The sequence below is a fragment of the Mobula birostris genome, chromosome 26 (genome assembly GCF_030028105.1).
Source record: "Mobula birostris isolate sMobBir1 chromosome 26, sMobBir1.hap1, whole genome shotgun sequence".
In the NCBI taxonomy this organism is placed as follows: Eukaryota; Metazoa; Chordata; class Chondrichthyes; order Myliobatiformes; family Myliobatidae; genus Mobula; species Mobula birostris.
The window spans coordinates 37411115-37438230 of record NC_092395.1 but is presented as its reverse complement, the minus strand read 5'-3'; the positions used below and the strand labels follow the sequence as shown (position 1 = coordinate 37438230).

At 41.4% G+C, this 27116-nt stretch overlaps 1 protein-coding gene across 2 annotated transcripts in view; it reads left to right on the top strand.

The window, feature by feature from the left end:
* Positions 1 to 1733: 1733 nt before the first annotated feature.
* Positions 1734 to 27116, top strand: part of hdgfl2 (HDGF like 2) — an 86630-nt gene continuing 61247 nt past the window's right edge. For both annotated transcript variants that reach the window (XM_072244148.1, XM_072244147.1), the window contains exon 1: positions 1734 to 1936. In XM_072244148.1, the coding sequence (XP_072100249.1) occupies positions 1865 to 1936 (72 nt within the window). In that variant the 5' untranslated portion in view covers positions 1734 to 1864. The remainder of the gene's footprint in view (positions 1937 to 27116) is intronic.

The following is a 27116-nucleotide window of genomic DNA, read 5'->3' as shown; positions in this document are numbered from 1 at the left end:
AATCTGATGGCGGAGGGGAAGAACTTGTCTCTGAGTTGTTGACTGCTCTGACAATCATATAGTACAATTTACTGTAACTTTGCAGCCAGGTAGATTTAACTTAGCCATTTCCACTACACCTCAGAGATACTGGCGTTCCAATTAGTACGCTTTAACGGGTGATGGTCACCCTTTCTGAAATGCCATGCAGACCCTTGAGAGAGCTGAATTCTAAATTTCTCTCATATGAGTGAGTTATTTTTGTTGAAGAGCAATTCTCTAAATGATAGCGGCCATTGCCTTTCCTCAGCAATGCGGTAAGACGCAAAGTGTCATTTGCCCAGAAATATGAAGGGATATTGGCAGTTTGGTGGAGGTGACAGTGACGTGTAGTGTAAATGAGAAAGTATGAGGTTATTCACTTTGGAATGAGGAAAAGAGAAACATACTATTTTTAAAACAATGAGAGATGAGTGATTGACTTTAAGAAGGTGTTCTCAAAATAAGGGATTGACCAACATAACAAAAATAAATTGAGTGCATAATGCAATTGAGTGTGGCTCTAAAGATTCTAGTAATGAAGCCCAACATCATCCAGAACAAACTATCGTGTTTGATTGGCACTTTATCCACAACTCTAAACATTAATTTTTCCACCACTGGTACACAATGGGTGTAGTATGTATTATCCAGTAACTGCTCTGCTGTTATTCACCAGACATCTCTGATGACACCTCCCAAACCTCCACCACCAAGGATAAAAGCAGCAGGTACATGGCAACACCATGAGCCACAGGTTCCCCTCCAAGTGCTCATTATCCTGATTTGTAAATATATTATTTGATCCTTCACCCTTTTTGGGCCTAAATCCGGCAGCTCCCTATTCAACAGCACCTTGAGAGTACTCTCACCAGAATGCAGTGGTTGAAGACAGCAACTCTCCATCAAGGTCATTTATGGAATGGGCAATAAATGCTTGCCTTGCCTGTTATATCCATATGACAGAAAATGAAAAAAGTAGAAAAAGAAACCTTTAAGTCAGAGTTGAAATCTTTTAGACTTATCTTCTCGAAAGGACTAGGGATGTCCAGTCTTTGAAGAATAACTGATAGTTATTCTTCACACTAGGGAAATCCAGGTAAGATTAGAAAGTGGATTTAATGCACAGGATCATCAATAGTATTAAATGGCAAGGCAGGTTTGAGGGGCTGTATGGCCTACTTTCGCTTGTACTGCTTATGTTTAGGAGGTGTTCAAGGCCTAGGCATAAAAAAATGTCAGTTGGCACGAGTAGAATGTCATGTTTGCCGAGGCAAGAATCCGGTTGTATTTTTTTCGTCCCGCTGCGTGCATGCGGGAAATGTTATCGGCGCACATTTGCAAATGCATATCTAGTATACACGGCTTGCAGCGGATGAATAACTTATTTCTATTACTGGATTCCTAGACATTCACAACAAACCAGGTGGCCACCCTGCTCCTCCCATTTTGCATGGAAACAGATTGTTACGGAGCTTAATGAAGTATATTAGAAACGAGACATGAGGAGAAATTATATTACAGCTCTAAGGCAATATGGTTCATTATCCACAGTCAATGGAACCACCCCTCCCTTTCTACGCATCAGACTAACCTGGCATGATATCATACGATTGACACCCACATTCTCCAATCAGAACTTGGATTTGATGCACGTTAAACATCGGGAGCAAATCATAGACCGAAAAAGGTGGGACTTCTGGCAGCAGGTTAGGCTTTACCCTCCTCTCCCCCTCCCCCCCTTAGGCGCTATACAGTATTCGAAACGCTGAGAATTGCGCTCTGTTACGGATCGAGTCCGTATCTATTTTTTAAATCGCTTAAAGGAGGCTAAGTCGATCGGAAAATGCCTCACAATTTCAAAGCAGGAGATTTGGTTTTCGCTAAAATGAAGGGTTATCCTCACTGGCCGGCCCGGGTGAGTATCGCGCTGTCTGATGTGCTTTGGCGGGAGGACAGTCTGACAGCCGTAGAAAAATAATAGCTGAATCAAAACTTTTAACTTTTAACTATGGCGCGCGTATCCATGTGAGGTAGATTAAAATGCTTTCCCTTTTTAAATTTATTTCTCCTGCGATCAATTCTTTTGTTTATACTGAAGGGAGAAAAGTAGAAGGCCTGTGGTGTTTTTGTTATATTTACGGAAACTTTCTTCATGAAGCGGATATTAATGTTTAATCTTCATCACTGAGATTTCTGACAAAGTTTTTTTGTGTGGGGGCGGATGTGTGTTATACAGTGTGGATTTTTCTGGACCACTGGTGTACGCATGTGTGACGTTCGCAGCGTTTTCTGGGAGTTGTAGTTTTTACAGTAACCAGCATTTGTAACGTGAACGGGTCAAAGTTTTGAGGAGACTATATTTCCCGTCATGCTCTGCGACGAGGGGGGTGCTTGTATACAAAAGCTCCCCTCAACCTATCCCATGCTAGTATATTACCTAATTAGTTACCTGGGGACAGTTCTGGTTATAGTGCCTACCGCTGGATTCTACAAAGACAATTTGTAAATATCATGCGAAATAATTTGGTAACTTTAATCACCCTTTAACGCCTTCAAGCGTTACTCTCACCTCTGTTGCGGATTCAATACTTTTATAGTGAAAATTTTGGAATATAGTTCAGACTGGTATTTCTTCGCAGTACCAAAGAAATTCACTGAGATATTATTAACTATTTAATTGACTTTTTATATAATACTTATTGTAATTTTTATAGCTTATTATGTATTGTAATGTACTGATTCTGCAAAAGCTTGAGGTGTTTTGAAGTTCAGTTCTGTAAGGAGCTTGTATGTTCTCCCCGTGGAATTTCTAGGTTTTCCCCTGGTGCTCTGGTTTTCTCCCAGAGTTCAAAGATGTACCAGTTACTAGGTTGATTGGTCATTGTAAATTGTTTCATGATTAAGTTCGGGTTGATTGGGTTTGTCAGGGTTGCTGGGGAAGTGTGGCTCAAAGGGTTGGAAGAGCCTACTCTGCGTTATATCATTAAATAAATGAACAAAATTAAACAACAAATTTCATAACATATGCTAGTGATATTAAACCTGATTGTGAGGTGTTGAACCAATGTAAAGAAAGTTGCTTTCCTCATTCTAGAAGTGGTGATTTGAAATTTGAAAAGGTGGATATTCTCAGATTTAACCCAATTGATGACACTAATTTGTGTAGTGCTATATCCATACTAAAGGAGTGTCATCCTAAATTATGTGATGTAGTACATTTATAGGATTTGAACCTTAAATGTTCTGCGAGCATGTATGAGACCTTGGAGTCCTCTTTGGTTTTTAAAATATCCTTCCTTTTATGACAGAAAACTTGGTGATGCTAATGCTTTTCTACAACACTACCATATAGTAATATTCTTTCTATGCTGTCAAATGGAAGGAGGTGTGCTCACGGTTTGTCTTAATCCACGAGAATATTGACTTCATTACAATTATTTCTGAGAAGTGTGTTTTTATCCCTATTCCATTCAATGCATCTTCTGTATGCTAATAATCTTGTAAGGATCCTGACTGGGAGGCAGGCAAATTAAATTAAGTTTATTCCAGAGTGCACATTTTATAATGTGTTTTTTTAATGCTACCGAGCACATGTTAAAAACAGAGTAGATGGAAGTCATTGTTTTTGGTTAATTTCTCAACACAGTGTGTTTTTACTTTAGCCATTGAATTCTCCTTTTGCCATATCCAATGGGATGATTACTGTGGCATAATTTAATTATCTCTGGGCAGAATGAACAATTGTAATTTGGGCATTCTATGATGCATAAATGTTTCATGAACAGGTTAGACTGTCTTGCTTGTTCTGTCAAATTTGAGTTTATTCTCGTGTGCAAATACAAATAAATATAAGAACACAATTGGAGCAAAAATCAGTCCCTTGTAGTACAAAATGTTCATAGTGTTGCTGTACTGAGATAGTGACTGGGATTGCGTAGGTTGGTTCAAGAATGAAATGACTGAAGGGAAGTATCTGTCTTAACCTGGTGGTGTGGGACTTCAGGCTTCTGGACCAGTTGCCTGATTTGTAGCTGTGGTAAGGTGTATAGTCCAGATGGTGGAAATCTTGGATGATGTTGCCTTCTTGGGGGAGACTTCTACTAATGGGGGAGGGATATGCCTGTGATGTCTTGGGTGAGTCTTTCTGCAGCTTCTTGTGTTCCTATACATTTGAATTGCTGTACCAAACCATGATGCATTTTGGTACAATCAGTCAGAATACCCTAGCGTGTTTAATAATATGCTAAACCTCCTCAGCCTTCTAAGGAAGTAAAGATGCAACTGAATGAATCACATGCCTTTTGACTGCATCGCAGTGCAGGGCCCAGGACAGGTCATATGTCTAATACCTTAGCACACTTGAATTTAAAGCTGCCTACTCTCTGCACCTTTTTTTTTCTTCTTCTCCCTCACCTGCATGTAGACTTGTGCATGTTTGTCCTCCTTCCTTTTCCTGATAATCAATTCTTTAGTTGCTGTGTGGTGCCACTTAAGCAGTTGTCCTCGATATTCCAAATGATGAACTTCTGTCCCTTTGGCAATCATAGATCGGGAAATATTCTATATATTTAAGAGCAAGTATCTTTAAAACTTTCGCTCCTTTGGTGTTTACTATTTCAGGCTAATACTCTACACTGGATATTGATATACAAGATGAGTTATTCTGTACCTCTCCTTAACCAGTCCCTCAGGATTGTGCATTACTTGCTGCTTCTTAGATTTTTGCAGCCTCTCTGCTTCCTCAACATGACTTGCCCCTCCACCTATCTTCATTTCGTCCGTAAACTTGGCCACAAAGCCATCTATTCTGTCATCCAAATCATTGACATCAACGTTTTTTTTTTAAAAAAAGTGGTCCAAACACTGACCCCTTTGGAACTCTACTAACCAACCAGAAAAGACTCTCATTATTCCCAGTCTTTTCCTCCTGTCAATCAGCTTATGCTCTATCCATGCTATTATCTTTACTGTAATACCACAGGTTCTTAACTTGTGAAGCAGCCTCGTGTGGCACCTTGTCAAAGGACTCCTGAAAATCCAAGTACACAACATCCACCAATTCTCCTTTGTACATCCTGCCTGTTATTTCTTCAAAGAGTTCCAACAGATTTGTCAGGCAAGGTTTTCCCTAAAGGAAACCATATTGACTTTGGCCTGTTCTATCATGTGCCTCCAAGTGCCCTGAAACCACATCCTTAGCAATCCACTTCAACATCTTCCCAACCACTGAGATCAGACTAACTGGCATCTAATTTCCTTTCCTTTGCATCTCCCCCTTCTTGAAGAGTGAAGTGACATTGCCAATTTTCCAGTATTCCAGAACCATGCCAGAATCTATTGATTCTTGAAAACTAATGCCTCCACAATTTCTTCAGCCACCCTTTTTAGAACCTTGGGGTGTAGTCCATCTAGTCTAGGTGACCTTTTGGTTTCCCAAGCATTTTCTCCCTAGTAATGGCAACTTCAGTCACTCTTGTCCCTTGACACTCTTAAACTTCTGGCATACTGCTATTGTCCTCCGCAGTAAAAACTGATGCAAAATCCTTATTCAGTTCATCTGCCGTTTCTGTGTCCCCCATTACTACCTTTCCAGTGTCATTTTTCCAGTGGCCTGATATCTACTCTCTTCTCTTTTATTCTTTATATATCTGAAAAAAAAACTTTCATATCTTCTTTAATATTATTGGCTAGCTTACCTTCGAATTCCACCTTTTCTCTCTTTATAACCTTTTTACTTGTCGCCTTTTGGTTTTTAAAAGCTTCCCAATCCTCTAACTTCCCACAAATTTTTGCTCTATTATATGCCCTCTTTTTGGCATTTATGTTGGCTTTGACTTCCCTTGCCAGCCACTGTTCGGAATGCTTTTTTGTATCTATCCTGTGCTTCCGAATTGCTTGCGGAAACTTCAGCCATTGCCGCTTTGCTGTTATCCCTGCTACTGTCTCTTCCAATTAACTTTGCCCAGCTCCCCTCTCATGCCTCTGTAATTCCTTTTATGCCACTGTAATACTGATGCATCTGACTTTATCTATGCAGGGGGAATTCTGTTGTATTATGATCTCTGGCTTCTAAGGTCCCTTTACCTTAAGTTCTGTAATCAATTCCAGTTCACTGCACAACACCTAATCCAGAATAGCAGGTTCCTTTGTGGGCTCAACCACGAGCTGCTCTAAAAGGTCATCTTGCAGGCATTCTGCAAATACCCCTCCCCAATCTACCTGCATATTGAAATCCCCAATGACTATCGTAACATTGCCCTTTTGACATGCATTTTCTATTTCCTGTTGTAATTTGTACCTACATCTTTGCTACTATTCAGTGGTCTGTATATAACTCCCATCAATGTATTTTTACCCTTGTAGTTTTTTTTAACTCTACTCACAATGAGTCTGCACCTTCTGATCCTATGCCACCTCTTTGTAAGGATTTAGTGTAATTACTTACCAACAGAGCCACCTAACCCCCCACCCCTCCCCACCTACCTGCCTGTCCTTTTGATGCAAAGTGTATCCTTGGATGTTAAGGTCCCAGCTATAATCATCTTTCAGCCACGATTCAGTGATGCCCGCAATGTCATGCATACCAACCTCTAACTGTGCTACAAGTTCATCTAACTTACTCCGTATTCTATGTGCATTCACACATAACGCCTTCAGTCCTGTATTCATCACCCTTTTTGATTTTTGTCACCCTTTTACTTTGCAGCTCAACTTGATTACTGCAATTTTGCCCTATCATCAGCTTGCCCTTGCTAGCAGTCTCACTACACATTGTCTAACCAACTGCTGCATCCTCAGCCCTATTACTCTGGTTCACACCCTTCTGCCAAATTAGTTTCAATCCTCCCAAACAGCTCTAGCAAACCTGCCTGCAAGTATATCAAGGATTTTGCACCCCCCCCCCCCCCGGGTTCAGATGTAACTTGTCCCTTTTGTATAGGTCATACCTTCCCTAGAAGAGATCCTAATGGTCCAGAAACCTGAATCCCCTGCCCCCTGCATGAATTCCTCAGTCATACATTTATCTGCCAAATTTGCTCTTCTTGCCCTCACTGACGCGTGGCACAGACAGCAATTCAGAGATTGATACCCTGGAGGTCCTGCATTTCAACTTTCTACCTAGTTCCCTGAAATCTCTCTTCAGGATCTTCTTGCCTTTCCTTCCTATGTCATGGTACCACTTTGTACCAAGACTCTGGCTGCTCGATACAGCCTTGGCATCTGGGAGGCAACTTATCATCCTGATGTCGCTCTCGCTCCCACAGAATCTCGTCTCTATTCCTCTAACTGTGGGATTTCCTATCACTGCTGCAGTTCTCTTTACCTTTCTTCTCTTCTGAGCCACAGTGTCAGCTGCAGCTGTGGCTACAGCTCCCCCTGGTAGGTTGTCCTCCTCAACAGTATCCAAAATGGTATACTTATTGAGGGGTATGGCTGCAAGGATACCTTGCACTGGCTTCCCATTTCCCTTTTTTCTTCTGACAGTCACCCATTACCTGCCTCCTGCAACCTAAAGGTGACTACATCCCCGTAGCTCCTCAGTCTCCCATATGAGCTGAAAGTCATCGAGCTACAGCTCCAGTTCTCTGAGGAGCTGCAGCTCGGTGCACCTGGTGCAGATGTGGTTATCCAGGAGGCTGGAGGTCTCCCAGAATTCCCACATCTCACACAAAGAATACAACACAGCCCCGGAGCCATTCTCACTGCACTTGCTGTGCCCTAACAGACCAGGAATGAAGAATAAAGAAGATGAAGAAGATGCTTACCTCGCCCAAGTCTAATTTTGCCTAAGCCTACTGAGCCAATGCCAAAATCTTCCCACTCTTAACACTGGCCCATTCACATAATGGCTGCTCCACTTGCCTCTGACTTATTTTTATTCACCCTTGCCAATGAATCCCATTCACTGATTGAGTGCAACTCAAACTCTGAAAACTGTCATGAAGTGCTGCCTTTTGAATCTTTAATCGCAAACCTGTGTGAAGTCAACTCTTCTTCTCGTGCTCTTGCTCACAGATTGGACACAATTCGAACAAGTTTAGAAAAAATGTGGGGGGGATCTGATTGAAACCTATTGAATACAGAAAGGTCTAGACGGAGTGGATGTGGAGTGAAAGATTCCTATAGTGGGGGAGCCTAGGACCAGATGGCACAACCTTAGAGTACAGGGACATTCATTTAGAAGAGAGATGAGGAGCTACAGATGGCTGTGGAGGCAGTCATTGGGTATACAGTGGATTCCAGTTAATTTGGACACATTGGGACCCGTACATTTTGGCCCAATTAAGCGGCTGCCCCAATTAGCTAAAGTTTCATGGAAATAGTTAAAAAGGCAAACTACAGTTTAACTGAGAAACAAAGTATGCATTTAAATAAAGTACAGAATGAATTAGTACACTACCAACACCGCTACAATACTATAAAACTATTAGTTCCTAATAGCTTTCAACAGAGGAATTCATCCAGTGTACACTGCATGTTCTTTTGATTGACTTGAATAAACAAAATCAATGCAGACACCTAGTGCACTTATTGGACTGCCTTCATTGCCTTCCTGCATATCATCATCATCTTCATGTGCCTTGTGCATTATACGCTTGGGCGATCATGGCTCTCCACATCGAACGATCCCTCGCAGCATCAAGGATATCTTGCACAATTAGATCTGTTATTTCTTTCACAGTGTCCATATATTTTCTTCTTTGCCTTCCTCTTCCGCGTTTCCCAGGCATACGGCCTTGTAATGTAAGGCATTCTATTTCTCCCTCTCTGATGACATGGCCCAGGAATTTAAGTTTCCTCTCATTTAATGTTCTTATTAAAGATCTTTCTGTCTGGGCACGTTGGAGTACTGTCTCATTAGTTACCCTATATATGATATTTTCAGCATTCTTCTGAGAAACCACATTTCTGTTGCTTCTAAGTTTCTTTGGAGTTCTGGTGTTATAGTCCATGTTTCGGAAGCATACAGCAAGATTGACTATTTTAGTAGCCTAAGCCTTGTTGTCATAGAAATGTGTCTGTTGGTAAAAATGGGTTTCAGTTTTTGGAAGTTGGTTTTGGCAATGGCAATCCTTCTTTTTATTTCTATTTTACTTCTAGCATCTTGTGATATAAAGCTACCAAGGTAATTAAAGCTAGTCTTTTGTTCAATCACTTGGTTACCGATGTACAATTGGCAGTTGGGAGTATCCTGCTGTTTTGATATCACCATAAATTTGTGTTTTTTTTTCACAGTTGATGATTAGACCAGAATCTGCACTTGTTTGTACTACTTTGTCTAGGAGGATTTGTAGGTCTTCTGCAGCACGTGCTATTAGGGTGGTATCGTCTGCATATCTTATATTGTTGATGTTAACACCAATTTTTATCCTATCTAGGTCTTCTATTTCTCTGAGAATCATTTCACTATAGATATTAAATAATTCTAGTGAGGCAACGCATCCCTGTCTAACTCCTCTTTGAATTTTAGTCCAACTGCTTATATTATCATCAATTTTTACTGCCGCTGTTTAATTCCAATATAAATTTTGAAGCAGTTGTTGGTCCCTTCCGTCAATGTTTAGTTTAGCGAGAATTTGAAATAATTTTTCATGTTGCACTTTGTTGAATGCTTTAGTGAAATCAATAAAACATAAAAAGACATCATTTTGATATTCAATTGCCCTTTCTGAAAGCATTCGTAGTATGAAAATTGCGTTCCTAGTTCCTCTATCCTCAATAAACCCATATTGCAGTTTAGAAGTTTCTGGCCTTAACTTGATTTTAATTCAACTCAGAACAATTCTCAACAAAACCTTTATTATGTGACTCGTAAGACTGATTGTTTTATAATTTTCGCAGTCAATAGTTCCAGGAATTTTTGGCAGAGTTACAAATACTGATTTCAAGAGATCGTCAGGCATACACCAGACTTGTATATGCCATTAAACAGTTCAAAAAGAACATCTATGCCCAGATCTTTTAGGGCTTGTATCATTTCCACTGAAATTTCATCAGGTCCAGTGGCTTTACCATGTTTCATGTTTTTCATTGCTTTAGTTATTTCTTCTTTGGTAATAGGTGGGCCAGAATTAGGGTGTTCAATATCTGGGGGTTCCCCTTTATTATCTTCGGAAAGCTGCTCTATATACTGAATCCACCTCTCACCTACTTTATCTGGATCTGTTAGTATGGATACGTCTGCTGATCTTATGCATCCTGTAGAGGAGATTTTCTTAATTCCAGTAATTTCCTTAATTTTCCTGTGCATTTCTTTGCTGTTGTTAATATGGCCTTCTACTTCATTGCATTTTTGTTTCAGCCGTTCTTCCTTTGCAATATTGCACAATTGTCTGGTCTGTCTGTCTAGCTCTCTGTATTGCTCTTCATTATTCTTCACTAACCTTCTTTGTTCCATCAGATCTAGAATTTCTTGTTGGTGTGTTGGATTTCTTGTACTGGGATTGTCTCCTCTGCTGATTGCTGTATAGCATATTTAAATCTGTCCCAAATAGGTGTTGTTTCGTTTTCATTGAGGTGTTCTTCTACAGCTGCTTTGAATTGTTGCTTAAGTATGTTATCATTTTTAAGTTCTCCCAACATGTACTTCTTTCTCTTTTTTCCACGTTTCATTTTCTTTAATTTTGTTTTGATGGTAGCTATTACTGGATGGTGATCTGAACCACAGTCTGCTCCTGGGTAGGCTTTAGAATTTGTGATATTTCTAAAGCGTTCATTGATGGTAATGAAATCTATTTGATTCCTTGTTCTATCTCCAGGGCTAATCCAAAATACACAATCTATGTGGATAGTTTTTATACCAAGTATTGGTGATCACTTGGTTGCTTCTGACACACCAATCAGTAAACCTTTCTCCATTTTCAATTTTTTCCCCTAATCCAGAAGGTCCTATGATGATATCAACCCTTTTCTGTCCAATTTTGGAGTTATAATCTCCCATGACTAGTTTTATATCCTGAGATTTACATTGCTCATAAGCACTGTCAAGATCTTCATAAAACTTGTTGAAATTCTCTTCATCCGCATCATTTGTTGGCGCATAGGCTTGCATTATACTAATGTTAAATGGGTTATCCCTTAACTTAACTAAAAGCAGCTAGTTGGATATCGCCCAATATCCCATAAGACATTTTGATACTTGTTTGTTTAAAATAATTCTAACTCCATACATTTGCTGTTGACCTCCAGAATACGTTATCAGAGAACTATTCTTAGTGAATTTGCCACTGTCAGTCCATCTAATTACTGACAGGCCTAAGATATCAACTTCCAACCTTTTCATTTCTTTTAATGTGTTGTCCAACTTTCCTTTCTGGTAAAGTGTATGGATGTTCCATGTTGCTACCCTTAGCCTTTCCCTATTGGTCACAGTCTCTGGATGATGGTCTGGTGTCACCTGCAGCACATGACTACCCCTACCGAGCGAGGTGTTGTTCTGTGGATTAGAATTGACGCCATTCATGCTGTTGTCGGGTTTCCTTCTTTTGTTTCTTTCCATGATTGACTAGGCAGAAATTACAACAGTGGTTTGCCGTTGCCTTCTTCTGCCACAGTGCTCATCTGACTAAAGCATTTGACCTCTACTGGTGTTCCCTATTGGGAATCATACACTAGACATCACCCAACCTTTGCTGTTGTTGTACAAAGACAATCCTCCACCAAAGCTTGGAATCCATCTCCCTGCTGCCAAAGACTTCAGTGATTTTAGGTGACACCACCACCATTGGTCTGGTTATTTTTCTGGCGCCAAACACTCGCCATAGACAGAGCTCCTTCAGTGAGACAGGGTGCACCCGGACCTAAGCCCTACATGAAGGCGGAGTTGTCTGGGTGGGAGAGGCTATATAATCGCTATTGGCATTTCCTGATATTTAGTCAGGACCAAACCACCCCATACACCCCTCCTGCATATAGTCAAAATAGAAAAAACAAAATGAAAAATCACTGCTTTTTGAATTCACGTCCATTGGTCCAAATAGGTAACATAACATGAGCACAAACAGCTAATGGTGTTTAAAAACTGTTTGTTCCATCATGTCGAAAGACTGTTTCTGGTATTTCCAAGCTTGGATGCTTGAAACCACAGTGAGCAAAACGGTTCTGTATTATCATTCTGCTTATTTCTCGTCAACTATCAATGACAAAAATCACTGCTTTTGAACATAATTGCATGCAACTGGCGCTATTTAAAAGCTGTGAGTTGGCTGGGGTGATATACTGCGTCCGGTGCTCCCAATGTGGTCTTCTATATATTGACGAGACCCGACGCAGACTGGAAGATCGTTTTGCTGAACACCTACCCTCTGTCCGCCAGAGAAAGCAGGATCTCCAAGTGGCCACACATTTTAATTCCACATCCCATTCCCATTCTGACATGTCTATCCACGGCCTCCTCTACTGTAAAGATGAAGCCACACTCAGGTTGGAGGAACAACACCTTATATTCCGTCTGGGTAGCCTCCAACCTGATGGATGAACATTGACTTCTCTAACTTCCGCTAATGCCCCACCTCCCCCTCGTACCCCATCCGTTATTTATTTATATACACACATTCTTTTTCTGTCTCTCCTTTTTCTCCCTCTGTCCCTCTGACTATACCCCTTGCCCATCCTCTGTGTTCCCCCCACCCCCTTTCCTTCTCCCTGGGCCTCCTGTCCCATGATCCTCTCATATCCCTTTTGCCAATCACCTCTCCAGCTCTTGGCTCCATCCCCCCACCTCCTGTCTTCTCCTATCATTTTGGATCTCCCTTTCCCCCTCCCACTTTCAAATCTCTTGCTAGCTTTTCCTTCAGTTAGTCCTGGCGAAGGGTCTCGGCCTGAAACGTCGACTGTACCTCTTTCTAGAGATGCTGCCTGGCCTGCTGCGTTCACCAGCAACTTTGATGTGGATTGCTTGAATTTCCAGCATCTGCAGAATTCCTCGTGTTTGCCAATTTAAAAACTGTCCGTTTTAAGCACAGTGTAGTATCCAACAGCCATATAAGTGCACATAACTGACGCTAATTAAAAACTGTTTGACAACTGTCTACAGTTAAGCAGCATAGTTTCCCAGATAAATGAAAGGAATCCCGGTTATTTTCTCGATTAGGTTTTGCTCTATAAGAGTTGTCCCAAATAAGCTGCTACCTCGATTAACCAGTGACCTAATTAACTGGAATGCACTATATTTGCAACATGTTGATGGGTTCTTGATTAGTTACGGTGGCAAAGGTTACAGGGAGAAGGCAGGAGAATGAGGTCGAGAGGGATAATCAGCCATAATGGAATACTCGATGGGCCAAAATGTCTAATTCTGCTTCTGTGCCTTTATGCTCTTTGATTCAGTTCTCAATGCTGTCCTGAGTGTTGCTTGTTCATTTTGCACCAGGATATCTTGTGAGTTAGTGGAGATGTTGCACTTTTTCTAAGAGGGCTTTGACGGTATTGTGGGGTATTCTTTTGTCCATTTGATTTTGTGACAAATTCAGAACATACATCTGCTTTGGGAACCCTGTGTTCATTCCGCAAATGATATACAGTAACCTAGCCATCGGAACTGACCAAGTGTAATTAGGGCCTTGCTCTCAGGGTAATGGCCTGGGAAAAGGTGCTGGCATTGGTTTTCTTATCATGATGGATAGAGGATTTTGCTGTGACAGAGATGGATAAAATTTTCAGTGTTTTGATGGGGTGATTGTCATAGGTAGCCAATGTCTCAAAAGCAAAATGGAAGGCAATGATCTCTGCTATATATAGAGCAATAATTTAGCTCTTGGTTTTAGAATTTGAGCTTCAAACCCTCTTTGGATGACTTATGGCTGTGCTGATGCACCTGAAGATGATTGTGATTAATATTTACCTTTCTACAGATGTAATCAAGGAAAGGGAAGAGGTTTGTTAATTACTCAAACTGTGGTCTGAACTTCATCCAGGTCACAATAATAGACAAATGCCATCTGACTAAACTACTAACACAGAAACAATTGTACTTTTCATGTCTTTACTAAACACCTTGTTTAATCGTTCACAATTCAGACTAAAAAAAAGAATGTGAACCCTTGAATTTAATAACTGGTAGAACCTCCTGTAGTAGCAATAACCTCCACCAAGCATTTCCTGTAGCTGCTGATCAGACTTGCGCAATGGCAAGTAGGAATTTTAGACCATTCCTCCATACAAAACTGTTTCAGTTCATCTATAAATCTGGGATACCTTGCATGAACAGTCTCCTCAACTGGGTTAAGGTCTGGACTCTGACTTGGTCACTCCAAGACATGAATTTTCTTCTTTTTAAACCATTCTGTTGTTGATTTAATCTTGTGTTTTGGATCATTGTCTTGTTGCATCATCCAACTTCTATTAAGCTTCAGTTGAAGGACTGCGACCCTGACATTCTCCTGTAAAATGTCTTGATGCAGTTTTGAATTCATTGTTCCCTCAATGATTGCAAGCTGTCCAGGCACTGAGGCAGCAAAGCAGCCCCAAACCATGATACTCCTTCCACCATGTTTCACAGTTGCGACGAGGTTTTGGTGTGGGTGTGCAGTGCCCTTTTTACTCCAAACATAGCAATGTGCATTTCTGTCAAAAAGTTCAACTTCAGGCTCATCTGTCCACAGAACATTGCCCCACAAGTGTTGTGGGACACCCAGGTGGTCTTTTGCAAACTTGAGATGTGCAGCAATGTTTTTTTTCTTATAGTGGACACAAGAACAGAGACTTTAGCGAGTTCTAGAGATTTCTGTAGGTCTTTTGCTGTTACCCTTGGTTTCTTTTTTCCCCCTCTTTCAGCATTGTATGTTGTGCTTTTGGTGTGATCTTCGCAGGACACCCACTCTTAGAGTAGCAACAGTACTGAGTTTCCTCCATTGTAGACAATTTTTCTAACTGTGGACTGATGCACACACATGTCTTTAGAAGTGCTATTGTAGTCTTTTCCAGCTTAATTCATCTGTATAATTCTTCATCTAAGGTCCTCTGAAAGTTGTTTTGATTGAGGCATAGTGCACATAAACAGATCTTTCTTGAGAAGAGCAGGCTCTGTCAGTAACATGACTTTGTGTGTCTTTTTTATAGGCCAGGGCACCTTACAACCTACACCTCCAATCTCATCTCAGTGATTGGAACACCAGACTCCAAATAGATTTTGTAGAAGGCATTACTCCAGAGCTTTATGTACTTTTTTGACCTAGACTGTGATTGTTTAAATGGTCTACTGAGTGTTGACCAGAAGAAGTACAATTGTTTGTGTGTTATTAGTTTAGGTAGGTTGTGTTTGTTTGTATTGTGACTTGGATGAGAATCAGACCATATTTCATGCGTAATTAATTAATGCAGAAAAACAAGTAATTGCAAAGGGTTCACAAACTTTTTCTTGCAGCTGAGTAGACCCACCCTGTCTTCTAATTCAGTGAATGGGTTGATAGTGACCTGGTGCTTAGCTTCCAATTATATGCCAATGTAATACTATTAACTGTGTGGTGTAGCTCATGATTGAAGTCAGGGTGATCTTCATTCTGTAACGATATAACCATATAACAATTACAGCACAGAAACAGGCCATCTCGGCTCTTCTAGTCTGTGCCGAACGCTTACTCTCACCTAGTCCTACTGACCTGCACTCAGCCCATAATCCTCCATTCCTTTCCTGTCCATATAGCTATCCAATTTAACTTTAAATGACAATATCGAACCTGCCTCAACCACTTCTGCTGGAAGCTCGTTCCACACAGCTACCACTCTCTGAGTAAAGAAGTTCCCCCTCATGTTACCCCTAAACTTTTGCCCTTTAACTCTCAACTCATGTCCTCTTGTTTGAATCTCCCCTACTCTCAATGGAAAAAGCCTATCCACGTCAACTCTATCTATCCCCCTCATAATTTTAAATACCTCTTTCAAGTCCTCCCTCAACCATCTACACTCCAAAGAATAAAGACCCAACTTGTTCAACCTTTCTCTGTAACTTAGGTGATGAAACCCAGGTAACATTCTAGTAAATCTTCTCTGTACTCTCTCTATTTTGTTGACGTCTTTCCTATAATTCAGTGACCAGAACTGTACACAATACTCCAAATTTGGCCTCACCAATGCCTTGCACAATTTCAACATTACATCCCAACTCCTATACTCAATGCTCTGATTTATAAAGGCCAGCATACCAAAAGCTTTCTTCACCACCCCATCCATGAGATTCCACCTTCAGGGAACTATGCACCATTATTCCTAGGTACCTCTGTTCTACTGCATTCAGGTAAATTCTGGCTCCCATTTGGTGGTCTATAATATACCCCTATAAGTGTTACTACACCTTTCCCATTCCTCAATTCCACCCAAATAGCCTCCCTAGACGAGCCCTCTAATCTATCCTGCCAGAGCACCGCTGTAATATTTTCTCTGACAAGCAATGCAACATCTCCCCCTCTTGTCTCTCCGATTCTATCACACCTGAAGCAATGAAATCCAGGAATATTTAGTTGCCAATCATACACCTTCCGCAACCATGTTTCACTAATAGCTACAACATCATACTTCCAGGTATCAATACATGCTCTAAGCTCATCCACCTTTCTTACAATGCTCCTAGCATTAAAATAAATGCATTTAAGATATTTTCCACCTCTTACTCTCTGCTTATCACTAACGGTGCAAACAACTTTACTATCTCCTTTTTCTTCCTTCTCCCCTACACCTGTTCCTACACTCTGGTTCCCCTCCCCCCTTGTATCTAGTTTCAATCCACTGGAGCCTCTCTAGCAAACCTACCTGCAAAAATATTTGTCCCCCTCCAGTTCAGATGTAAACTGTCCCGCTGGAACAGGTCCCATCTTCCCTGGAAAATTGCCCAATTATCTATAAATCTGAAGCCCTCCCTCCTGCACCATGTCTTCAGCCACGTGTTGATCTGTGCTGTCTTACTATTTCTAAACCCGCCTGCATGTGGCACTGGTACTAGCATTGAGGAGACATGGATTGAAGTGCAATTTGCTCATCAGAATCACTATATTTTTGCCTGTCAACTTAAAACTGGCAATAGCATCCCAGCCTGGTCTATTGATGAAGGAATGGCACTTGGATATAATACAGATATGTGGTAATCTTCTTGGGACTGGAAAGCAAAGGAGGGTATATGGAAGGTAATTGGGATGAGGTGGAGATGGGAGAGGAGAGAGAGGTGCCTGCTTCAGGAAAAGAAAGGGAGAACCAAGTTGTGGGGTGTGACCAGCTGCTTCTGGAAGGGTAAACTGGGCAAGGAATGCTGTTTTCATGGGTTAAGTGTCACTGCCAAAATTGAGTTAGTCTGGTGTCTGTCCCTTTCAGTTGAGTAAATACTTTGTGACCTACCTGCTCACTTAACATAGAACCAGGATTTTGAGAACATTGGTGTACAGACCCCAATCATGAAAGCATTATGAATGGCCTCAATGAGAACTTCTGCTCAGAACTTAGGATGCAAAAGTGGTTGGAGGCAATAATTTTCTCAGCTAACTTCTATACCGCTGGGAAAGACAATATCCATGGATAAGTTTTGTTCACTAAGCAAGGAGCAGGCAGAAGCCAGCTCCCGTGGAATCCTACTGACAAAATGCTTGGAGGATACTTATCATAACCAACATTCCATATCACTAGAGAGTTGAGTATAAGACTCTTAGGAATATTGTTGATTTGGGCACTAGCATCTGTTCGTTTATTTCATCATTCAAATAAGAGACCTCAAAGATGCCTCCATTGCCTTCACAATAACGGGTACTGCTGACTGAGTTTAGGACTGATTAGTTAGTCATTGTTATTCCAGTATGGCAGAACAGCAGCATAAGAAACATTACTGTAAGATCATTGTCCAAAGATCTCAAGAACCTTGCAAAGGGAGCTCTTCTCAGAGTGCTTCACAATCAACTTACTGACCTTCGACCAACGGGAAACATGAGTGTCTAGAGCTAGGACTGCTGTAGTCCACCATAATTGGCATTTGTTGATATTCTTGTTTTTTGTTTTTTTTTTTTGCTACTAGAAAAGCACTGAAGAACTGCAGCTTGAATTGCAGTGTGGATTCCCTGTATGTACAAGTGCAATGGATATAACCTTTGTGGCAACTCCAAGAGAAAGGGAGGAAGCAGTATCGACTATATATGATTACCTTATAACCTCACTTAAATGCCTTTGACGATGGAGGCGGACTGTAAAAGCACTGCTCTTGGATTTTGGGTGGGAAAATACACCTGTCTTGTGTTTAGCTGTGATGGCCTGCAGGGTGTTGGACTCAAGTAGCACTGATTTTTGTTTCCTGTGGAAATGGAGCCAGTCTGCAGTGGTGCACCATTAAACTTTGTTTTGTGCACATTTTCTTGCACTGTGTATGTTGGCTCTAAAAGGAGATGACTTAATGATAATTGAACTGAATAGATATTTAAACTTTTAAAGGCATTAAGGCAATGTAATGAGAAGTAGAAGAATTCTTCAACTTTGCTTTTCCTTCTCAAAACATTTGGCATCATTTTTGATGCAAGGACTTGTGGTCATCTATCCTATTCATTAATGTTTTGGTTCAGTCAATTGAACATTGCCTAAATAAGTTTCAAATTGTCTTATGAAATGTACTCTCTTTACATAGGGCACTCTCTATTTTTGATGTAAAATTTCTGCTGAAGTTGGAGAATAAAGATTTGACATTTTTCATAAGAAAGATGTATTGAAGTAGAAGAGATGATTAAATTATACTCTGGCAAACAATTCTGTTGGAAAGGTTGTTTTACTGTGTGTAACAGTGTATCATAGGAACTTGAGATGTGGAAGTTTCCAAGTTAGTAAGCAGATCAAAGATATTTTGAGTTACTTTGTACAAGAAGGGTAACACTTTTCTGTTGGTGAAGAACAACATGCAGTTCTGGATACTGTTTAAATTAGGAGTAAGGCATTTTCTTCACAAAACATACCATTAAACTAATTCAAAGGAAGACACAGGAGTTGCAAATGTGAATCTTAGTTCTTTAAGTGAGGCATGCATGTGGTTGCATCATGATATATACAATTTCTGCAGTTATATATGTATAACTTGTAATGAATTATTGAAAAATATTTATTTACACACACACACACACACACACACACACACACACACTCAAATATTGCTTACATATTAAGTACGCAATACTCCGCCCTGCTTAACTATAAACTCCAACTCAGTATAGAATGCATCTCAACTATATACACAGTATACTACATAATACTACTACTTTACAGACAATCACAGCATAGTAAGTTTTAAATTGTTCCATTGAGGCCTAAAGATTTAATTATCTAATTGCTGTGGGGGGTTTGTTATTCTTGTGGGATAGTGTCTTTCCTGACAAGGGGGACCTCTCTGCTTTGTAGGTGAGACTTGTGGCTGTGAAACAATCTCAGGTTCTGGGGCCTCTTCCGTGGTGGTTGTAGGAGTTGGCTTTGAAACTGCAGGAAGTGGTTCTGATAGTGGTAGCTAACTTTCTTCTCTAACATTTGACTCTGCTGTCCTCAACTGATCGATGTTTCGTCTCCAGACGATAGCAGATGCAATCTCCGCTGTGTAGGAGAGTAGTCCAGTTCTGTCCTTAATCTTTTCGAGTACCTGCTTGTGATCAGCTCTGCTTGTCCAGGCGTGAAACATTGAACCTCCTGTTTGAGGAGCTCTCAATCTGTCGCAGCTGTTTGTACTGCATTCTCCTTCTAAGATTGGGTTTGAGGAGATCCAAGCATGAGCGGAAGGGATGACCTAGGAACAGCATGGCAGTTGAGTTGTTTGCTGGTTGTGGAATGTGTTGCATTATGATATGCAAGGAGGAATGGGCAAGCTTCTGGTTCAGTGTTAGTGTCATGTGTTCTACTGATGTTGCTTGCAGTGGGTTCTTTAGACTCTGGATAAATCTTTCCACCAAGCCATTTGTAGCTGGGTGCTACAGTGCTGATGTAATATGCCTTATTCCATTCATTTTTAGGAATGATTGAAACTGTTCTCTCCACAAACTGTGGTCCATTGTCACTATGTGCTGTGGAACACCAGTCCTTGTGTAGAGGCTTCTCAATACATTAACAGTGCGCAAAGCGGTATTGGAGGCTATTGGGAATACTTCTGGCCACTTTGTTGCTGCATCCACTGCTACCAAGAAATTTGTGGCCATGAATGGTCCAGCAAATCCACATTAATCCTCTGCCAGGGCAATGCAAGCCATTCCCAAGGATGGAGAAGCACTGCTCTTGGCACCTTCTGGATATGTTATATCCTAAACAGAGCATGGCAAGCTGCTCGATCTGCTGATCTATCCAAGGCCACCAGACAAAGCTTTCATTTTAACTATGCCTAATTGATCAGAGTGTAGCTCCTCTAACACTTTAGTTATGCATGGTACAACAACTATAATATGTGAAGAGGAGTGTCCTTTTACTAAATTTTTTTCTGGTACCTACTTTTCCAAGAGTAATTGTGTCCTCAAATAAACAGAGCCCATCTCTGCATTCATGCTGCTGCTGTTAGTGGAACACCCTTCTTAGGATTGAAAATGGACACTAATGGTTAATGAGGAGCAGCAAGAGTAAACTCACACCCATACAAGTACTGGTTGAAATGTTTTACACCCCAAACTAGATTCAAGGCCTTTGTCAATCTGTGCATTATTTTTCTCTGCAGCGGTAAGTGAATGTGATGCAAAGGCTGTGGAGCATTCACTTCCATCATTCATAATGTGACCTATACCATAAGGCAAGGTGTCAAAGGCAAGCCTCGCTGGACGACGTGAATCAAGTTTCTCATCACCATTTCCTTTTACCTTTTTGAAAGTCATGTTGTATTGCTTTATCCGTTGCCATTTCTTCCTGATCTGCAGTAATGAGTTCAAGTGGAGCAGCACAGTAACCAGTTTTGGCAGGAACCTGTTAGTGCACTTGACAAATCCTAAAATGGACAGCAACCGTGACTCGTCCTTTGGCCTTGAGGCATCCACCACTACTTGAATTTTCTCAGCACACTTGAATAATTCTTGTGCATCAATCGTGTGACCACAGTAAGTGATGCTTGGTTTAACGAATTCAGACTTTTCGAATTGTGCTCTGAGCCAATAATCTTCTAATCTTTTTAACACTGTTTTGAGGTCTTGGAGATGTTCCTGGTCATCCTTACCAGTGACAATGATGTCATGCAGGTAACACTGAGTACCTGGGCAGTCATGCAGCACATGATCCATAGATTTCTGCCAGAATGCAGGTGCAAATGCTACTCAAAAAATAAGCCTATTATAGCAATAAGGTCCTTTGTGGGTGTTTATGGTAAGAAACACTTTTGGACTTCTTCCATCGCCTTCTGTAGGTAGGCCTCAGCTAAATCCACTTTGCTGAAGTGTATTCCTCCAGAGAGGTTGCGAAGATGTCTTCTATGCTGGGCAGAGGTTATTGATCTACTTTCAGTACTGGGTTGATGGTAACCCTGAAATTGCCACAGATCCCAACAGACCCATTCTTCTTGGCTACTGGGACCACTGGCATTGCCCATGGGCTCCGCTCAACCTTAGAAAGAATTCCTTCAGCCTTTATGTGATCTAGTTCACTGACTATTTTATCATGGATGGTATAGGAATGGGACCTGCTTAGCAAAACTTGGGTGCAGCATTTAACACTATTTTACCCTTTATGCTTGAGATTTACAGTGCAATGCAAAGCTATGGCATCAACCAGTATTTTTGTTAATTCACGTTCGTATGGCTACATCGCATTGTATATGGAATGCAAATAGTGGATGGATCTCCGAACAAGTTGTAGTTGTCTCAGCCAGTCATGTCCCCACAATGCTGGTCCTCCTGTTTTTATGACATCCATATACAGGTTTCCCCCGCCATCTGAAGGTAGAACATTCCTATGAAACAGTTCGTAAGCCGGAATGTTGTAAAGCGAAGAAGCAATTACCATTAATTTGTATGGGAAAAATTTGTGAGCATTCGCAGACCCAAAAATAACCTACCAAATCATGCCAGATAACACATAAAACCTAAAATAACAGTAACATATAGTAAAAGCAGGAATGATATGATGAATACACGTCCTATATAAAGTAGAAATACTTTTCCACAATCATTGCCTCACTGTTCTCCGTAGCGAAAATCTCATGTAAGCACTCTCGGCAAAAACACGGCACAAGCGCTTTCCAGTAACCTTTAAGCTATGAAGTTGCCAAATCATACCAAATAACACGTAAAAATACACAGCCGATATAAAGTAGAAATAATGTATGTACAGTGTAGTATCACTTACTGGAATTGAGAAGTCAGCATCGAGCACACTGATAATGGTGTGGTAGGCTGAGTCGTCGGAGATTGGGGTGGTGCAGTGGCCCCCACCCTCCGGGCAGCGAACCGATACTGATCCCGATCCGTGAAGCATGCAGGAGTACAGCGGTGGCCGGGATGTACCCAGCACATCTTTAAGAAAAAAGCTGAAATAAACAAGCTAATTAATTAGGTGCCGCCTAATTTAGATTGCTGATTCGTTGCCTCTGATCTGGGCCGACATTTACATGCCCTTACACTTCCTCCCTTACCACTATTCAGGGTCCCAGACAGTCCTTCCAGGTGAGGCGACACTTCACCTGTGAGTCGGCTGGGGTGATATACTGCGTCCGGTGCTCCCGATGTGGCCTTCTATATATGGGCGAGACCCGACGCAAACTGGGAGACTGCTTTGCTGAACACCTACGCTCTGTCTGCCAGAGAAAGCAGGATCTCCCAGTGGCCACACATTTTAATTCCACATCCCATTCCCATTCTGACATGTCTATCCACGGCCTCCTCTACTGTAAAGATGAAGCCACACTCAGGTTGGAGGAACAACACCTTATATTCCGTCTGGGTAGCCTCCAACCTGATGGCATGAACATAGACTTCTCTAACTTCCGCTAATGCCCCACCTCCCCCTCGTACCCCATCTGTTATTTATTTTTATACACACTTTCTTTCTCTCACTCTCCTTTTTCTCCCTCTGTCCCTCTGACTATACCCCTTGCCCATCGTCTGGGTATCTCCCCCCCCCCCATCTTTCTCCCTGGGCCTCCTGTCCCATGATCCTCTGGTATCCCCTTTGCCAATCACCTGTCCAGCTCTTGGCTCCATCCCTCCCCCTCCTGTCTTCTCCTATCATTTTGGATCTCCCCCTCTCCCTCCTACTTTCAAATCTCTTGCTAACTCTTCCTTCAGTTAGTCCTGATGAAGGGTCTCGGCCTGAAACGTCGACTGTATCTCTTCCTAGAGATGCTGCCTGACTTGCTGCGTTCACCAGCAACTTTGATGTGTGTTGCCTAATTAATTAGCTTGTTTATTTTGGCTTTTTTTCTTAAAGATGTGCTGGGTGCCTCCCGGCTACCGCTGCATTCTTCGCAATTTGGTATCTGTCCGCGGCCCGGGGGTTGGGGTGGTGGGACACTGGGGTGTCATCTGTTTCCATCAGGGCAGGCAGGTCATCTTCTTCTATGTCTGCCTGCTTCGATGTCGAAGGTCGAGGTTAATCGTCTGCTGTGGCTGATGTGGAAGGCTTGCTTGACTGCTTAGCCTCGCGCATTTTTAGATCATACAGTTCTTTGTAAGCACTCAAATCATCCTGCAAATATGCCCTAAACCGACGTACCCTTTCAAAATTAAAGTCATACTTTATCATTGCAGTGAAAATCTCACGCAGTTGCTTCACGTTCAGTTCCTGGATGACTTCACTTCCGGTCCGTTTGCTACTGCATTCCATTTTGATTGTTATCCTTTCCTCTTCCAATTGCATCAGCTCTTTATCTGTCAGTTCTTGGTCATGGGATGCCAAAACCTCTTCAACATCATTTTTGTCAACTTCCACAAGCCAAACTCACTTTGTCCTTACTTCATTCATCACGATCGAAACGCTTAGTTATATCTAGCTTTACGCTAAGTGTAACACCCTTAACAAGCTCTTTCAGGCTTTTCCGATACCTTAGAACTCATCTTGCTAACGGCTGCTCACAGGCACGTGTTTAAGCAATGCCGGTGAGAATGCCGTTCTGAATCTGGGGGAGAGTGGCTGCTCGGGGCGTGTGCTGCCTTTTATCATGCGCTGAATTTTTTTTTCGCGCGCTGCCTTTTTTTGGAATAGTGAAAACACCTTCTGTTAGCGAAAACAGGGAACTAATGTAGGTCTTTTGTAACAGTGAGGTTTTGTAAAGCGAACGTTCGAAAAGCGGGGGACACCTGTACTACTAAAACTCTCACGCTCTGTTTGTCTGTTTGTGACCTCCAATTAGCGCAAATGGTTTATTACAGCGGTACTATTTTTGGTTAAATGGACTTAAAATGCGCTAACACAGAATGCAGGCAAAGTTCAGGGGTTATATATTTGTATAAAATTGCTCACTTGCCTAAATCAACAGCCCCACTTTCACCCGAGAGCCGATGTCAGCCATGGTGGAAACCGTGATGCGACACCACGACGCATGCGCACGGCCAGCCTCAGAAGCGACTCATGATGCTCATAGCAGTGACACCAACCGGAGAAAAAGGGCAGGGCAGCTCTATTTTGCGGGGTCACATTCTGCTAATCACCATCAGCATGTGCGGGATTGGGACAGATCATACTGAGACCCATCAATGAGAGATAATGAAATCTTATTGTAATGATGTACTTCGAGACACCCCTCAAACCCTTTGCTGCAGTCAAAGGACAGTGGTGACTATATCACATCCATTTAGGAGAGCGCCAACCACATCATCAAGAATAATCAGCATCCTGGAGGCTTTGGTGTTTCTGCTTCGTAGCTTCTATCCAGCATTAGGGTTAAAAAAAAAAGGTCAGCCTAATCATGCAGCATGGAAAGAGAAGGGGGACGTTATGGTCAAGAGATGAAGCCAAACATCGTCGGGAAGCAGCAAGGAGAGGAAGAGAGCAAGACTCGGACGAGGCCAGGGCCGCTTGACTCCAGGATCAAAGAGTCCAGACAAAAAAGATGAGAGAAGAATAGACAGAGGAGGAGAGGCATGCACATTTCCAAAAGGACAACAACTGGCATAGAAGGAGGAGAGACGAAGAGACAAAGGAGCTGAGAAATGCATGTCTCTGGGATCAGAGACAAACAACAAACAGCAGAAGAGATGAAGAGAGGGGGGATGAAAGGGCTGCATGTCTCCAGAATGACAAAAAGAGGCACAGGATGAGGAGAGAGGAAGAGACAAAGGAGCAGAGAAATGCATGTCTCCAAGATCAGAGAGAAAGAATAAACAGCAGAAGAGATGAAGAGACGGCGGATGAAAGGACTGCATGTCTCCAGAATGACAATGAGGGGCACAAGGGTGGTAGATCAACCAGAAATGATGCCATCAAAAGTGTCCTTCATTAAACGAGGAGGAGCTATATTTGCCTTGCTACGCATCGTCGTTCTTTAATAAACTGAGGCTTTCTTCTTCAATTTCCAAAGCAAAGCGATACCAATAGCATTCAGGAAAATTTAATGTTCATTCTGGTCACATCAGACTGCACTACCCTCCTTCTCAAAGGGTTCCCCAAAGGGTCACCCCATTGTCTAGTATAAGCTCAATCTGGCTTGTTAGTTGTATTTCACTGTTACAGATGTCATTTCAACAGAAGTTACCTTTTCTCCAGTATGAGTTTGTTAGTTGGATATCTGCAGGCTTCAGTTTAGTATCTTTGAAATGCCTCTCAAGCTCATTTTGTGGAATGACAAACAGCCGAACCAATGTCTTAATTCCATTTTAGTTAATTTGCCATTCACTTCTGGTGTAAGCCATATTGCTTGTCTATTACTAGTTTTCACATTGTAAATCTCAAGCCTACCCATTCCTGTATCACTCTCATCATTATCGGAATTTTCACCAACAGCATGCAGTTTAGTGTTCTTTCTGAAACTGCAATTCGCCTTTTTATCTTCTTTGCTTCCCTGTGCAATTCAATTATTTTTGTCTGCCTGACATGCCCTTTGTATGTGTCCTACTTTGTTGCATTTTTTTTGCAAGTTTCACCTTTAAACCTGGATTGGTTTGGTGTATGAGCCCCTGCACAGTGATAACACAATTTGTTCGATCAGGTTGGCCCCCATCTCGATGTTACAATTTTGTTTGATTCCTGGCTGCAACTCAGTTGCATCTGTCTGTAGTTTCCATTGAAACGGTAATTTCATTTGCTCTTTTAAATGTAAGTTGTGATTCAGTTAGGAGCTATTTTTGAATGCTTTCTTGTAAGAGTCCACAAACTAAATGATCTCTCACTGCATAATTCTATTCTAATCTAATCTAATCATTCAGCCCATTACCAAACTGGCAATGCTCAGACATTCTCTTCAATTCCGCCATGTATGCTGAGACGGAATTCCCTTCTTTTTGATTCCACTTATGAAACCTAAGGCGTTCTGTAATCAACAACTGTTTCAGTTTTAAGTGTTCCTGCATTACTTTGACAATATCAGCAAAATTAATTTCTGTTGGTTTGGTTGGAGCAATCAGACTTCAAAGCAAGGTGTATGCCTTTAAACCCAATGCACTCAGAAACCTTGGTACTGGTTTCTCATTGGCTATTTCATTTGCTTTAAAATATTGTTCAATTAGCTCAGTATACGTGAGACAGTTATCTGTTGTGTAATCAAACTCTTCAATCTTTCTGATGTAACCAGCCATTTTTAAAAAAATGATTATTATCACCTGGTACTCACCCTTTGAACCTGTAAATTCTTCCATTTTCTGACTTTTGTCTTTAAAAAAAAAACTCGCTTCTTTTCCCTTCCAAAGACTGTCGCTGCACATGCTGGGCTGCTTTTTTTTTTGCTTGCCGTTCCTTGCTGCTTTTTTTTAAGTAAAGATGTTTTGCTGTGCTTCAGGTCAGTAGCCATCTCGGGTACATTTTAAAAATGCCTTGTTGCCATTGTTAAGTTTTGTAACTTCAAAACATTAAACTAATTCAAAGACTTGGGAGTCTGAAATGTGAGTCTTAGTTTGTTCTTTACTTTAAGCGAGGCACGCACGTATCACTTGGTGGCATCATGACCTATGCAGTTCATGTATTTGTACATGCCTATAATTCCCAATGAATTATTTAAATAAGCAAGAATGCTTAATCAATATATATACAAGATTACT